Genomic DNA, 18,161 nt, shown 5'->3' on the forward strand with positions numbered 1-18,161 from the left:
GTATAATATATAAATAATTTTAATAAGATCATTTGTCTAGCGCTAATCGCCTTTGAAAATTATGCTAGTCGGTTGGATCTTTGCGCAACGACATTCTTGATTTGTAGCGCTTAAAACCCTTAGTTGGTTTTTACCATACTTTGGGTTAATGTAATGACAATGTTCTTATAATCTAGAATCAAAAACAATTCTTTATGGCTTTTTAAAAGAAAATTTAATCAAATATTATATCATAATGGATCGAAATTATTAGTGATAATCTTAATATATCTGTTATTGAATTTGAAGTATATAAACTATATAAGGACACTACTACTACGAGACATTGTTCCATGAAACGTATGATATTAATTGTTTCAATTGATTATATATCATATTTCTGGTTCTGTTGGAATTTGGAAACTTAAAAAAAAAAACAAACAACTATCCAACCACAGAGTAAAATAAATATGTTATAGATAGATCCAACCGGGCACGGGGCAACCAATCACAGCCAAACACACGATCGACGCTGCCACGTCAAGTGAGACTGCGCAAGTGTGAATGAAGTGGCAGTTTCGGCATTTTGTGAGGATTCGTCTGCCGAGTAGAATTATTAATTGCTGTGAGACCATCGGATATTAAAGATGCGTGTTATAATATTTTCGCTAGCGATAGCCCTCTTGGGTACCGCGCTTGGAGATGAAATTCCTACTGAAGACAATGTACTAGTATTATCAAAAGCCAATTTCGACAATGTTATTGCTTCGAATGACTTCGTCTTAGTAGAATTCTGTAAGTTTTATTTTTGTTACTTAAATACTTTGTACAATACTTTGTATGACAGGTCCACGTGTAATTCAAATACATATAGTTCCATTATATATTCGTTTACATTATGTTAAATATAATATTTTAATACGCCGGGCGGTGTTGTACATTTCGTAAGTTATACGTTCTACGTCACAGATGCACCATGGTGCGGACACTGCAAATCGCTCGCGCCGGAGTATGCAAAGGCAGCCACGAAGTTATTGGAAGAAGAATCTCCTATCAAGCTGGCTAAGGTCGACGCTACCCAGGAACAAGACCTGGCTGAATTCCACAAAGTCAAGGGATACCCGACTCTCATTTTCTTCAAGAAAGGAAACCCACTCGAATATTCCGGTTAGTAATGTCCTAATTTTTTTATCTTTTATTCATTATCACTTTCTAGTAATTCACTTAATATAACTCAGTCATTAAAATTAGTCACATGCACTTATTAACATGTATGTTTTAAAAACATGTTCGCAGTAATTAGTGCCTTGCTTTATTTCTTAATTTTATGACTTACAATCATATTAATGAACTAATATACATTTCTTTTGTGAAATTAAATTAAAATTAGATTAAATATTTTTAGATTATTTATGTACTAAGTTATATTTGTGTTGAGATATATTAGATAAATTAAATTATATGAAAATATACTTAGATATCAATTATTTATTTGAAAATCAGTGTATAAGATAATAAAATCAAATATTGATAATTATACCAATGGATGTCTTATCTTTCATACCTAATTACTATTTTTATAATAGATACATACATAAAGTAATCAGCAATAATCATTTCTATGATTCATTATTTGCCTCAATATTTAAAATTGTTATAAATGGTTCACAAACTATTATATTAAATTCAAAACATTTTATATACAAAAATGTATGTTTCTAAATTATGCTCGTTATTTAAAAGGTGGACGTCAAGCCGATGACATTGTTGCGTGGTTGAAGAAGAAGACTGGTCCACCAGCAGTTGAAGTTAGTTCCACCGAACAGGCTAAGGAACTTATCGCATCAAACAATGTTGTTATTTTCGGTTTCTTCCCCGACCAAGCAACTGACAAAGCCGTCACTTTCTTAAACACCGCTGGCTTAGTCGACGACCAAATCTTTGCTATTGTCTCCGATGAGAAGGTCATTGAGGAACTCGAAGCTCAAGCTGAAGATGTCATTCTCTACAAAAACGTGAGTGACTTTTGTTTTATACTACAAACTTTTTTTAGTCTTATTTATTAACTTTTTTTTCTTATTTATTAATGTTGTTGGCAATATGTATATTAATGAAGCAATATTAAAGGTGAAAAAATTTGATATAAATGGATATATAGCTAAATGTTCCTTTTAAATAAATACATATTTTATATGTCTATTTAATAAACAGCATAAAACTTGATGCTACTATGTACCTGTTTATGACAAACTAGTTTCCTTTGTGACAATTCAACTAGTTTTGTTTTATAAAATTTTTACACACATGCATGCCAGCCATATGTTTGACTTAAGACTTATTAATTATGATAAGAATATACTACAACAAGACCTAAATCTTTGCGATTAGCAATTTTGAGAACACTTTTTTTTATTAAAAACTCCTTCTTTATTTAATATATTGACATTCAAAATGCAAAATTTCATTGTCACACATGTTCAATTATTTTAAAAAGTTATATTGATTATCTATGTTTGTCATATTAGTTCAAAACTGGGGTTAACTTTTTTCACTGTTCTATGTGACTGATAGGTATTCATATTTTTATATCTGTTATCACGGGGTCATCTTAAATGTCAGAGTAGCTTCATTATAATTGCAGTTTTTACAATTTGTTTATCAGCAACAGAAATATTTTTCAAGGGTACAATTGAATTAATAGAACATTCTATATGTAAAATGATTACTTTTACTCTAAATATAAATTTAATGTTATATCATAAAGCTAAAATCATTCTTCCCTGGTGTTATAGTAAATAATTATATTGAAATTGGTGCCTTTGTTTTGCCAAGTAATCAATTTATAGCTTATGTTCTAGAGACGGCTCAGAACTTAAGACAAATGCGTCATTAAGGTTATGGTTTTTAACTAGGGATTACTCATTTGTAAAAGAAATATGTTGAGAAAGTCTGCTTGTGCCTCATGAAATTCTGTCATCTAACTTCAGAAGTACACCTCAAGTTTTGTGCACAATATTCTCAGTTCAATCAATATTTAGAATGTGTGTGGTGTCTTTCATGTTTTAATTAAACGACGAATGTGCTTTTTAGAAATTACTTAAATAAAATATTTTTTATTTAAAGAATTTGTGAATAATTGAGTAGAAATTTTCTGTAGATTTATTTATGAAAACATTTTGTACACAGTTCGAAGACCCAAGTGTCAAATACGCCGGTGAAGAGTTCACAGAAGATGCCCTGAAGTCATGGGCCTTCGTTCAGAGCATGCCAACCATTGTCGAGTTCTCCCACGAGACCGCCTCCAAGATCTTCGGTGGCCAGATCAAGTACCACCTTCTTTTGTTCCTGTCCAAGGTAAATATGTTAAAAGAAATTATAAAAAATGGTAGAACGTTTAAAAATTTAAAAAAAAATATATATTATTTTACAATCAGTAGTGCTATTTATGTTCGGTCCAGCGATAATATGAAATTCAGTTCCGCTTAAGCAAACATAATCGTTAAACAGTGTATGTAAGCTTATAAAATTAATAAAATAAAAACTACCAATAGTAGATTCTTATTGTGCGCGAGACAACCGTTAGACACTTGACTATAACGGTAAAAATCTAACGCCGACGCGATTACCGGTTTGAATACCTCATTGAAAGCGAACTTTGATCGATTTTAGTGTGTAGTACACTATCACAATTAACTTCTTGTTTAAACATGTTTTAAATTTAGAATATGATTTTGTCATAAAATGTTTTTTTTTTTTTTTATTACTTGGCTTACGGCCATTCGGTCTTTGTTTTTAATTTTTTTCGTCATTTATCAATTTAAAAAAAAGACAAGTATCCCACAATATTTGCATCTATCTAATTTTATATAAATATCACTTCATCAATCAGGTCACGAGTTCTGTTAGCTCTCTCGTCGGTGAAAGTAACCTTACTTTTACTTTGAGATCATTCTATCTTTGAAATATTATACTGCACTTTCAATTACAGAGTCTGTGACACTATAAAGTTTTTTTTTTTTTTTATCGAAAATGATTGTCACGTCTTAGAAATAGATTTAAATGTAGATTAAAAATAAATGGCTGGTTATTTTTTTTTAAACTTACTGTTCTTTGACATTATGCATATTTTTTTTATTTAAATTTAGAATTTTTAAAACTATTTGAATATGATATTAACAGAAGCTTCCGACTTCCATATTGATAAAGTGTAATCGAGCTCGAAGTGCAATGAACTCTCTTGTCGTTTTAAGCGCGGAACATTACGCCATGTACGAACTCAGCATGAGTCTTGCTTAATAAAACATTTACTTATATTATATCTAACAATATATTCAAATAAGTAACTTTATTTACATCCTGTAATACAATAGTTGTTTTATACATATATACCAATGATGTTGTAGTAAACAGATATGTTATTAACGCGTAAAAAGTGAAGACTAGAAAACGTCCTAATTGGGACGTTTGCCTTTAGTCGTTTTACGTAGTAATACGTTATAATACATCATAGTTACGTAGTGACGTTTTGCGTAATTAAAATATCTAGTTATCCCTTTTACTTATTGTTTTTATCAAGCTATTCTTTTTACTTTTAACAAAATGTAAAAATAAACTAAAATAAACGGTCCCCGACGCGGCACACTTTTTTCTGTTGTTTAATATATACAATACTATACTAAATTAATATCAACATTTCGGGATTATATTATTTTCTCTATGTTTTATGTATTGAATGTCACGTTATTTACATTAAAATACATATTTTATTGATGTTTCGTGTATTGCTATATATGACTATAAAACGATTCATCTTTTTAATAGAATAATACTTAATAAATTTTTATCAATACTGATAAAGTGAATTAGATAATGAATAATAACACATTTAATGCATTACGTGATTATATACATGCTATTATCTATTGAACTAATTAATTACCATAAATGTTTTAATCGAATTATTGAAAAATAATAGTATTAAAAAAAAACAGTTTATAAAAGTAATAAAAAGGTTGTACATGTTTTACAATTTTCCTTTGTCTTGGATTATACCGTTTTTATACCAAAATTAAAATTTAATTGTAAAAAAACAGAATAGTTGTTGTATTAAAGTTCGTATAAACAGGTAAAGAAATTACTACTAGGTGCTACCGTATTTGACGTTTAATTGATGATGGACGCTGCTAGTATAATGATGTATCTGCCTTGTATTATTGGTTGGTTCAAAGCCTTTAAACGAATTATATTATTAATGTATTACTAACTTTTCCCTATAGGGCAGCGGTCACTTCGAGAAGTACCTGACCTCCCTGAAACCAGTTGCCAAGAACTACCGCGACAGGATCATGACCGTTGCCATCGACACTGATGAGGATGACCACCAGAGGTAATTAAAATAATACTTGTTTTTTTTTTTTATATCAAAACTTTGTGTAATACCTACCCTTTGCATTTTAGTATTTTATGGCTTAATTAAATAACTAATATATATGTATAAGAAGTATAAAATGACGTGTACTACAGCTTATTTTATCTTTGATAATCTTTATATGTAAAAGGTCAATGACCTCCGTGACTGATACCAGCACACAGCTGAGTGCGATAGTCTTGAAAATTTAAGAAGGCCAACGTTTCGGAAAGAGTTGTATGTTACGCCTCAGACATCTTTAAACAATCGACTCATACTAAGGAGCATTCTTGTTAGCACACTTATATTAAACATGGTCAAATAAATTTATGATATTCGTACCCGATGGTTGTACGTTATAATCAAGATATAGTTTAATTACTAATGTCTCGTTTGATCGGATCACCTTTTGCTCTGAGAGTATCTAATTACACATTGTATGCGCATTGCAGTTATAAGATACAGACTTAAACAATGTTAGCTGCGCAGAAATACACTTAATGAATAAACGATCAAGATTCCTATGAACTAAATTGAATAAACGTGACCGAATAAAATGTTTTATCTATGAATATTAATTAAATAGTTAACAACTCTACCGCTGTAAGGCTCATCCATGGTTTCCAGCTCATCAAATTCGGTTCAGCCGTGAAATACTTAGAGTTACTTTCAAATTTATAACATATATAGCATGACAGTTATTATCTAAAGTGAATTTGTATAGTAAAATACTTTTCGATTGTGACGTCATAGGTGACTTTTCTTCGCGACTAAATGTCTAATATACGATATTAATAAGTTCATTGTTATAATTACATAGATTGTAAAACTTACATACTAAATAAAATAGGGGTTAATAGTCGTATAGTGGAGTCGAGATGGCCCATTGGTTAGAACGCGTGCATCTTAACCGATGATTGCGGGTTCAAACCCGGGCAAGCACCGCTGATTCATGTGCTTAATTTGTCTTTATAATTCATCTCATGCTCAGCGGTGAAGGAAAACATCGTGAGGAAACCTGCATGTGACAAATTTCTTAGAAATTCTGCCACATGTGTATTCCACCAACCCGCATTGGAACAGCGTGGTGGAATATGTTCCAAACAATCTCCTCAAAGGGAGAGGAGGCCTTTAGCCCAGCAGTGGGAATTTACAGGCTGTTGTTGTTGTTGTTGGGGTTAATAGATTAACGTAAAAGTTACACCCGATTCCCATATATATATATAGTATAGTATAATAATAATGTTTTTTTTTTGGGGGAAGGATTCTGGAGTTCTTCGGCATGAAGAAGGATGAGGTTCCATCGGCTCGTCTGATCGCCCTCGAGCAAGATATGGCCAAGTACAAGCCCGCCACTGACGAGCTGACCGCTAACTCCGTCGAGGTACGTGACTTTGTATACTTTGAAATGCTTTTCGCCTCTTTGGTAACATGTCCAGTTTTTCTAGCGAAGGTCTGTCCGTCGCATCAAGAAAAATATTATATAAAGTTACGTGTTTTATGATGACAATGTAAAAAATTCTGTATTGTCACCATTATAATCCATTTTTTGTTACTGTTAGTTTGCGCGATATTTCGCCAGTGCTTATCTCGTCAAAAAGTATTCTAGGTATTATGAATATGTATTGTAGAAAATCCCACATCAAATCGCACAATGCGTTCGTATAAATTATAATGTTCGACTATTATGAATATATGAATATTTTAAAATTAAGAGAAGCAATAATAGTTTCTTAAATAGTTTGATAGTTATATTAAAAAAATAATGTATTTCGATTCGATTTAAAATTTGCATGTATGTATATAAAAAATAATAGTTTTATATTATTAACGTAAGAAAGAGTAAAAATAAATTTCCAAGCAATTTTCCACTAAGGAAATATAAACCGGAGCACAACGATTGCCTTCGTTACGTGTGCGTGACAAAGTTAAAAAAAAATGTCGCTATCGACGTCTCATTACGTACGAGTGAGTTCGCGCACGCAATAGTAATCAAATACATAATCTTATTTGAGTCAACTTAACTATTAATTCTATATTTCACTTGGTGGTAGGGCTTTGTGCAAGCCTGGGTAGGTACCACCCACTCATCAGTTATTCTACCGCCAAATAACAATACTCGGTATTGTTGTGTTCCGGTTTGAACGGTGAGAGAGCCAGTGTAACTACAGGCACAAGGGACATAGCATAGTTCTCAAGGTTAGTGGCACATTGACGATGTAAGGAATTGTAATATTTCTTACAGCGTCATTGTCTATGGGTGATGGTGATCACTTACCATTAGGTGGCCCATATGTTCGTCCTCCAAACTATAACATATATTACAAACTAGATGTCGCCCGCGACTTCGTTCCCGTTTTAGTAGTTTGTCGTCGGGTGTTAGGCGAAAAAGTACATCCTTCCGTAGGTTTAACGCTTCTCAATTTCATCAAATACGATTAAGTGATTTATTTGAAAGTAACAGACAGATGATTAGACGGTCGGAGTTTCTTTCCCATTTATCTATACATATTAGTTTAGATATAAAATGTTTATTTATAGTAGTTTTATATTGTTTTTTTTTTTTTTTTTATTTTTTATCTGAATAATAATAATTATTAGTATTAATATCGTAATAAATAAATAGTAGTAAAGTCTTTTGCGTTTATAGATATAGCTGAGCCATCGATGGGTAGTTTTATATAATTCTACTATAAGCTATTTTATTTTTAGTTAAATTAATTATACTTTTTTATATGATTTACTCTGTATGTATAAAGCGATTTTTATAAGTTTTGCTTTATAACCTAATACAATTGCAATCGCAATGCTTATTATATTGTAGTCGGCTAAACAGCGAATCGAATTAAATGTTTCCAAAGCACTGCGTTAGCGCTCGTAAAATACTATGAAACGTAAGATTAACAGTGTTCATGATTTTAAACACGATTTTAGAGCGTTAGTTTAATGAACCGTTTATAATTCAATCTATACATTATTCATTATACAATCGTATCAGTAATTAAAAAATTACGCGAATGACATTTATTTCCAAATTATGTTGCATTAAGTTTTAACATTAGTTAAAACTTTTTTAACTAATATTGACGACTTCTAGTATTTTTTAATGAACGTTCGATTTGTTCCCGGGGCATGTAGGTTTCCACTAAGTAGACTACATATGTTGTAACTTTTTATTTACCTTTGAATTATCGTATGACAATTAAAGTATAGCGTTAAGTTTAATTGCAGAATAAAGTAAATGGTACACGAAAATTTTCTCGAGAGTTAATATGTATAATGGTGACAAATAATAAGAATGATCATGTTAACCTGATATTAAGACGTATATACATTAATACATACATAATATGGATAGCTGGATTAATAGAAGTAGTGTTGTAAAAGAGTCGAGATGGCTCAGTGGTTAGAACGCGTGCATCTTAACCGATGATTGCGGGTTCAAACCCAGGCAAGCACCGCTGATTCATGTGCTTAATTTGTCTTTATAATTCATCTCGTGCTCAGCGGTGAAGGAAAACATCGTGAGGAAACCTGTACGTGGCAAATTTCATAGAAATTCTGCCACATGTGTATTCCACCAACCCGCATTGGAACAGCGGGGTGGTATATGTTCCAAACCTTCTCCTCAAAGGGAGAGGAGGCCTTTAGCCCAGCAGTGGGAATTTACAGGCTGTTGTTGTGTTGTAAAATGTCAAGTAGTGTTTCCCATAGTGAATGTGTATGGTTTTTTCTCGTGTCGCAGGAGTTCGTGCAATCGTTCTTCGCGGGAACGCTGAAGCAGCACCTGCTGAGCGAAGAGCTGCCCGCCGACTGGGCCGCCAAGCCCGTAAAGGTGCTCGTCGCCTCCAACTTCGACGAGGTCGTCTTCAACCCTGAGAAGAAGGTCCTCGTCGAGTTCTACGCTCCATGGTGAGTCCACTCTATATCACCTTCATACCATAGACAAACATATACCATATACATATATTTCATATTTGTAACACTCATCACCAGAGTCGGATTTAAAGGTGTGGAGGCCCCGGGGCCACAAAGCAGTGAGGGCCCTAGACAAACAGAAGCGTGAACACCCTAATAACTATATTATTATGAATTAATTAGTTTTTTTTTTTATTTCAATCAGTAAGCTATGAATTGTTTCGTATTTGTATCGGTAACTTTTAAAATATTAAATAGTAACATTATTATAATTTGACTAAATCTCGGTATTTGTTAACTTGCTGAAAACTGTGACCCCCTCTCATGTGGAGGCCCCCTTTTATGTGGAGGCCCCAGGGCAGTTGCCCCGGTTGCCCTCCCCTAAATACGGCCCTGCTCATCACCTACCATCTGCCAACTACTAACTAGAGCTGAGCTGAACGCGTGCATCTTAACCGATGATTTCGGGTTTAAACCCAGCCAAGCACCACTATTTATATATGTGCTTAATTTGTGTTTATAATTAATCTCGTGCTCGGCGGTGAAGGAAAACATCGTAAGGCTATGTACCTGCTATTGTCTAATTTCATCGAAACTTTGCCACATGTGCATTCCACCAACTCGCATTGGAACAGCGTGGTGACAGATATGAGGCCTAAACCCAGCAGTGGGAAATTTACAGGCTGTTACTTTTTTACGTTACTATCTACCGACCACCTAAACAAATATTTGTTGCTATTATAACTTATATAAATAAAATTCTAGAAAAAAATATGACGCAATATTATAAAGTTACGTAAACACAATTATTGATTGTTTAATTCATAATTTATTTTTAAATATTAATTGATCGTATTGTTCACGTACATTATATGTTTGTACAAGTGTCGCCTGAAGGAGATTCGTTAGGACGTATTCAATGGTTCATGATTAATCGCCGTCCGATTGCCTAATGGCTCGGAAATTGTGCCCCATTATGTTAATTCCGTTCGGAGGTGTCGCCTTAAGTAAACTCGACACTCGTCTCCCGCGACTGATGTCATAGTTCGTCTCGATAACGCTTATTGCATAATATTTTTTCTTTATAATGAAACAGACGCTCCTTTTACCAGACTATTTAAATAGCTGTTATGATATAATAGATGTTTTTTTTTAATGTATGTACGAAATTTACAAGACTTTTGAAGTCCAAGTTGATTATTATTATTTTTTATTAAAATTTTGATGTTGCTATTTGACACATTGATGGTGTAATAGGGAATGTCTATGGGAATGTGACCCGCTTATTATTAGATAACGAATTAGTTTGATCATGGCTCATCCTCCCGCCCTCCCAATTTTATTTGGTGTCGGCGCAGCATATCTTCTCCTTTCATACTTCCTCCTTACTCCTTCTCTGTCGGACGACATCTCACAAGTAATATTCTTTTTACACATATCTTCTTTCACACAAGCCATCCATCGTTTCCTTGGTCGTCCTCTACCTCTATATCCATCCACATCCATGCTCAAGACCTTTCTTACAACATGGTCCTCATTCCTCCTCATAATATATCCATACCATGATAGCCGGTTTCCACTTAGCTTCTGGATCTCGCTGTTTCGTACCCCTGGGCTGACGTGTGTGTGTGTGTGTGTGTCAGGTGCGGCCACTGCAAGCAGCTGGTGCCGATCTACGACAAGCTGGGCGAGCACTTCGAAAAAGACGCTGACGTCGTCATCGCTAAGATCGACGCGACCGCCAACGAGCTCGAACACACCAAGATCACTTCATTCCCCACAATCAAGCTCTACGGCAAGGACAACCAGGTAACGACTCTAGTATATATACACAGTAACATTGGGCCTGTCCCCACCGATTTCGTTCTGAGCCGAGGTGCGATCTCATAGGAGACACCCTCAGGACGAACTTTAGTTTTAATTTAGTTTTAATTTAGAGCCCCGCGCTCAACCTCAGGGCAGGGGACATTAGTTCTTGCCCGAAAGACAGGTGACGCTGTGAAGGCCAGTAGGGCCAACAGCAATACACAACACAAAAAAAAAAAACACTGGGCCAGCTTACAAGCAAGATGCCTGGAGCAATACCATTGAATATACACGCTTCTTATTTATATAAAATACTCCCCAAAAAGCTTCCTACTAATACCTCGGAGTATCAATGTGTGTAGGTAGCACTTACAAGGTATATGAATAATAAAAGCATGCTCAAGGTCAACTCTTGAAAGTATTCATTATGAGAATGCTGATGTATTAATAAAAAAAATGTAGTATTGCAGTACTTTTATTAAATAAGTTTCATAAATTTTATTATAATAGCATGACTTTTGAAAAAATATATATAAATGAAATGAAATTCCGTTATTCAATATAGAAACATTATGCTTTCTTATTTATTTTCAAATTAAAAATTACCACAGGTTCGAAAAAAGAAATAACCTAAGCAGAACCAATTGGTTTAAAATATCGACCATGAGTTTGATTGAATATAATAAGAAATTAACCACCAAACAATCAAATCCAAAGTCTAACATATGTTATTTAAAAAGTTGCACGTATCAATAAAATTGATGTCATGGTAAGCTTCACGTTGCATTAAACAGTGATAAGAATTCCATTTAATTGGTTTGAGTAACTAGGTTTATGGTTTGGTTTTAAATTCACTTTAAAATTGTAATTTTCTTTTATTGAAATTACTTTTATAATAACATACATACATATATCTTAGTAGAGTTAATCATTGATTAACATAAGAATTATACACATTAAATGCTTAACTATATACAAATATGAACTAAAACTAGTTACTGTATAAATCTTGACCGCGTGGAATGGTGGCAAGAATCCTAGCAGCTTTTGAATTTGAATCCCAATTCTATATAAATATATTGTATATAATACATGTATCTGAATTATATTATAACTAAAACTATTGTATAAGAGTATTGTATCTATAAGTAAATTTACTCATATATTTTTAGCAGCCATGATATTTGTATATATTCATTACGGATCAACTGTTTTTTTAAATATAAAATAAGCTATCTTTCTGTTGTACTTCAGATTGTATGGTGCAAAATATAATATATGTATGTATTCTGACGACCTCCATAGTCGAGTGGTGTGTACACCGGTTTTCATGGGTACGCCACTCTGAGGTCCTGGGTTCGATTCCCGGCCGAGTCGATGTAGATTACCATTAGTTTTCTATGTTGTCTTGGGTCTGGGTGTTTGTGGTACCGTCGTTACTTCTTATTTGCACAACACAAGTGCTTCAGCTACTTACATTGGGATCAGATTAATGTATGTGATGTTGTCTCATATTTATTTATTTTATTTTAAATATATTAATTGTTGTGACAGGTGCGCGAATACAACGGCGAGAGGACGTTAGCCGGCCTCACCAAGTTCGTGGAGACCGACGGAGAGGGCGCTTCGCCCGTGCCATCGGTGGTCAGTTACCATTACTTTATACTAATATATATCTTGACCTTGTTTTATCATGGACTATTTCGAATTGAGGGTTCCGTCTCAAACCTGGGCAGGAAAATAAAAGTTACGCTTTTTTTTAACTTAAATCAAAATCGAAACAATAGCTGATATGGTCCAATGCGCACGAGTGAATTTCAAGCAGATTTGAAAAAGCGCGCTTTCAAATACAGGCAAACGCTCATATTATTATTTTAAATTTCTCGTTATTGGCTAATACTTTCTGCCTGCTTACATTTAAACAGCTTTTATAAATAAAAATATATTCAAATATTGTGTCGTCGTATAAGCAATGTTTGGATGTAGACGCTAATGTGTGTTTTAAAAAAGCGCACTTTCAAATACAGGCAAACGCTCATATTCTTATTTTATATTTCTCGTTATTGGCTAATACTTTCCGCCCGCTTACATTTAAACAGCCTTTATAAGTAAAAATATATTCAAATATTGTGTCGTCGTATAGAAATGTTCGGATGTAGACGCTAATGTGTGTGTGTGTGTGTGTTGCAGAGCGAAGAGGAAGAGGAAGACGAATCTGCGCCGCGGGACGAGTTATAAGCGGCCGCAGAAGCGCTCTGTTATAATATACTTAGTAAGGCCCGACGCGCTGCACAAACACTTTCTTAAGCATTCCTCGCCACTCGGAGGTTCAAGGGAGACTGTCCCCAGTGTGAAGGGCCCTTTACACTAATCTGCATTTCCTCTGCTCGACTGTTAATGTTTATATTAGGGTTGTAATGAATATGTGTCATTTTGTTTTTATGTGATCACCGAGTAACATTAATAAATATAAGACAACACTCACCATAGCCTACCGCGTGTCTCTAACCCGTCTGTGTAACATTTTGATATTTCCATGACAATACATTTTTTGTCTTTTTCGAGTTTCAGGACCTAATATAAATTAATTTATTAAAAGTGCATAATTTATTTTTAAACAGCAGCATAACTAGTTTATGTACGGAGTAAGTGTATTTATAATTTCTGTATCAAAATAGTGTTTCGTTTCTCACATTCCTCTGTCGGTTGAGTTGTATCGAACAAGTTTAGTTGTTGCTAGGAGAGAAATTTATTTTTTACGTTTTGTAAAATATGTTCAATAAATATATATATATACAATCTATTCATCACAAAAGATATTTTTAAGACAAAATTGTTATACCAGTTTTATTATATTTTTGTAAGAATTTATTTTAATTTTTTTTAAATTGAAAAGTTTAAAGAGGTGCTTTTATAAATTGGAATCTTCTATTTTCGTATTTTCTAATACGTATAGTTTCTGTAATTCTCTAAATAACTATATTGTATAATGATACCTTGACGTAATTGCCAAAATCCCACATGTGTATCTCTGTTGGATACAGAAATTGATAAATAAATATAATAATATAAATAAAAAAATATCGTTTAATTTCTATCACCAAGTACCAATACAAACCTATTTATATCACATCGAACCCTTTTAAGCTTGAATATTTTTTCCACATGGATTGGAAGATTATCTGGAATTTGCTCATTCCAACAACGTACACACTTGAAAACCAGCGATACCCAATCCGTCTCTTCAGAGGAAAAATAGATAGCTAATACTATAATGCTAATCGACGCGTTCGTCTTCCCTTATTCCTGAAACTTATATTTATACGAGCAATCACCTTGATGTCACAGGGTGGATCTTTATCTTTTTTGGACAAACTTTAGTTAACAAACTATTTATTTATTATCAGTTATAACAAATATTGTTGGAATAAACAAGCAACATCTGCGTCAAGTCACATAACTTTCCTTCTCCTAAAAAAAAAATGGCGGGAGATTCGTGGTTGACACATTGAGATCGTGAATATAATTATTACGGTATAATGTTATTATTGATAGTTATTTGTGTTGTAGATTGATTGTTATTTTAAATTAAAGATAATTGTTTTAGAGGTTAACCTACTTCCTAATTCTGGTTCCTAAAATATAATTTAGAGCTATTGTGCATATATTAAGTAGTATTTTTTTTTTAAATTACCTCTAAGAAATATTAAATACATCCAAAAGTACACTAGTAATTCTATAAAAAGCAATTTTATCAATTGCTACATCTAAAATTAAAAAAAAAAATCATCTATAAATATTTTTCATCTTTTGATCTTACTTAATACTTGAGCAACAAGACTTTACTTACTGGGCAACTGAATCGTTATTTAAATTATATCGCCGGTGAGTTCACGCGCGTGCGTTGAATCCTGAATGAAAAGCTAAGTCAAATGTTTGGGCTGTAGTCAATGATATTCTAATAAACAGTTATACCCATATTAAACAACAGAAAAAAGTGTGCCGCGCCGGGGACCGTTTATTTTACATTTCGTTACAAGTAAAAAGGATAGCTTGATAAAAACAATAAGTTAAAGGGATAACTAGATGTTTTAATTACGCAAAACTTATTACTACATAATTATGATGTATTATAACGTATTACTACGTAAAACGACTAAAGGCAAACGTCCCAATTAAGACGTTTTCTAGTATTCACTTTTTGCGCGTTAATAACATATCTGTTTACTAGAACATCATTGGCTGTAGTGCAGTTGACGAACATAATGCACTCATTCTGTTCGTCAACTGCACTGCGCACTTGTATCACGAAATATAGCACATTAGTACATAATGTATATTTTATATATATTAATGGCTAAAAAACATCTGTTGAATTATTTTGTTTAGTTCAACTTGTTAGATATTATTATAGTTCTACAGCGTCTTTATCGAGCGAGTAGGTCACAATATTTCCTGGAAGACATCGTTGACCTTACCTATTCAAGTAAGATCAAGGGATTAGTCACACCTACATATAAAATTAAATACTGTGACTTCATTTAACTGTTCTATAAGTGTTACGCATTCATTAAAATTTGTGTTTTGTGAAAATAAAAAAACGATTATGGTAGTTAATTTTATTATCTTAATTACAACGATTAAACATAAAATAACTCTTTAAATTATTAACATTAAGCTTGTTCTTTTAAAATTATCACATAACACCAAAATATTAATTATTATCGAGACAAGTGGAATGGTTGAAAATTTATAACTATAATGAGTCGCGACCTCGGTCAGATGTGTTATAATGAATACATTTTAATGAGATGGCATAAGAACGATTAAATATATTTTAATCATTAACATAAAAATATCTGTATTCACTTATAATATTTTCATCATAGTAAAGATATATCTTTGCGTATACATATAGTATAATAAAACCTCTAATAAAAAAATCATTGTTGTTTCAAAAAGTGTTCACTCAAAAGTTAATGATGATTGATTTTCATTACTTACATTTTCCCAAACAACATCAAAGTAATTTATATATTTCATCTTATTCTCCAATTGATGTTAAATCATTACTTTAGAATTTTATAAACTTATGCCATCTTTGTAAACACACTATATATAGTTTTGTGCACAATAAAAGTAACAAAAAAAATCTATAATCGAATATTAATGAAATACATATTAAAATGGTACACGAGTCAAAAGCCATATATTCGAAAGCGTTCTACTTTGGTACAAATAGGGCTTATGGTAACATGATGCTTGGTTACTCTACTGTGTAGGACACGTAACGGACAGTAAGGCGTTATAATTAACTACAGAGGCGGGCACAATTTCACTAAAGTCGTGACTGGACTACTTGTTAAATAAAATTTATAATTAACGTAAATACGAGAGAACCTATCATATAACGATCGTTGATTTTCATTTATGTAAACATATAAAAATTATTGCACATTCAAAATTCTGCGCAAATAAAAATTAATACCATAATATCATTTATATATAAAATGATTAAATTTATGTATAATATATATATCACATAAGCCATTAAATGTAGTTTATGTAATCGTTATAGCATTTCAGTATTTGACATATATAAAAAATAATCAAAGTCAAAAGTTTGAGACATGGCAAGATCTTACTTACACGGGTGAACTTTAGAGTTTCCCATAAAAAATGTATTTTTTAAATAGTCAAACACACATATGCAACAATAATACAATATAACGGTATTCATAAATGCTCCCTCGTTCAAATTTACACATACATATTCATATAAAGAACATTTAATTGTATACATACGGCATATGCAATAAATGCGATAAATTTACATCGCAGTCGTTATTTAAAATGCATTGAATTTGTTTATATGATGTTAAACATAATCTCAAATTTTTGTAACAAAATATTTACTTAATTTAAAGTAAATTTTAATAAATAATTGCTAACTTACTTTTATTATTAAATTATTGTTTCCTATCATGATACATACGATGTTCACTCAGGTTATTTTCGCTTAATATATTTCGTTATAAAAGCCAGGCACCATTCGGCATCTTTATGTCGAGCTATTGTATAGAACCATATTATTATCACTATGAAACGATGTGAATTACATTTAGAGATGCATAATTCGATGCGAAAAAAACATTTCAACTTAATTTCATGACAGCTGCGCACACGCATGTCCAGCTTTCACTGCAATATTTATTTAAAACGAGTCAAATTCCGTTATTCATTTGAGTGTTGCTTCGGATCAAGTTAAATATTATTTAAAATACAATTCTTAACAACGAATAACATTTTAAAATCATACGTTCGACTTATTTCATTTCATCATACAGGTGGGAATTTATTATGTAATTTAACTCAACAAAAATAGTTAAGACTATTAATTTTTAACCTCGCTTGAATTAGGTAACTTTAGAACATGCACTTTAATCGGTAGAGTTACAATTCCCACATTTGTATAGTACGACACAACTTAGATGTCGCATCGGCAAAATTCGTAAAACCGATCACATCCGAATTGAGTACGCTATTCCAAATTATCAATATTTATTTCTCATGCGAATATGATCTTTGCACAAACGTAATAAATTGTAATATCACATGACCAAATATATTCGTCAATTTGACGCGTCGATTTACATGCTTTCTCTGACGCGTGAATCTATAGCGACGAATGGCGCGTTAGGGAGCTATTTCTATTGGTTGTGTAAATCTGCCGATTTAATCTGTAATCGGTTTTATTTTCATTCCATTGCGTTTTCCGATGCTACATTTAATTTGTGTCGTACTATACACCAGGCTTAACTAAATATAGAAGTATAGTATGACACAAATTAGATGTAGCATCGGAAAATGAAACGAATAGCGTCGAATGGCGCGATAGGGAGCTATTTCTATTGGTTGTGTAAATCGGTAGTAATCGGTTTTATTTTCATTCCATTGCATTTTCCGATGCTACATCAAATTTGTGTCATACTATACTTCTATATTTAGTTAAGCCTGGTGTATAGTACGACACAAATTAAATGTAGCATCG

The 18,161-nt window shown here is 32.5% G+C and overlaps 1 protein-coding gene across 1 annotated transcript; it reads left to right on the forward strand.

The window, feature by feature from the left end:
* The first annotated feature begins 487 nt into the window (after positions 1 to 487).
* LOC124536063 (protein disulfide-isomerase) lies at positions 488 to 14,191 on the forward strand. Its single transcript, XM_047112490.1, has 10 exons — positions 488 to 774; positions 949 to 1,146; positions 1,723 to 1,994; positions 3,166 to 3,333; positions 5,256 to 5,365; positions 6,650 to 6,770; positions 9,132 to 9,298; positions 10,948 to 11,113; positions 12,665 to 12,754; positions 13,301 to 14,191. Exons 1-10 carry the CDS (start codon positions 627 to 629, stop codon positions 13,346 to 13,348), a joined length of 1,488 nt encoding a protein of 495 aa, XP_046968446.1. The 5' UTR covers positions 488 to 626; the 3' UTR covers positions 13,349 to 14,191.
* Positions 14,192 to 18,161: the final 3,970 nt, after the last annotated feature.

This window comes from Vanessa cardui, chromosome 16 (assembly GCF_905220365.1).
Source record: "Vanessa cardui chromosome 16, ilVanCard2.1, whole genome shotgun sequence".
Taxonomy (NCBI): domain Eukaryota; kingdom Metazoa; phylum Arthropoda; class Insecta; order Lepidoptera; family Nymphalidae; genus Vanessa; species Vanessa cardui.

Excerpts from the sequence above, each read along its gene's own strand:
- LOC124536063 (XM_047112490.1), top strand. The coding sequence starts at position 627 with ATGCGTGTTATAATATTTTCGCTAGCGATAGCCCTCTTGGGTACCGCG. Across the intron at positions 775-948 it reads CTTCGTCTTAGTAGAATTCT|ATGCACCATGGTGCGGACAC; the intron begins GTAAGTTTTATT and ends TCTACGTCACAG. Across the intron at positions 11,114-12,664 it reads TCTACGGCAAGGACAACCAG|GTGCGCGAATACAACGGCGA; the intron begins GTAACGACTCTA and ends TTGTTGTGACAG.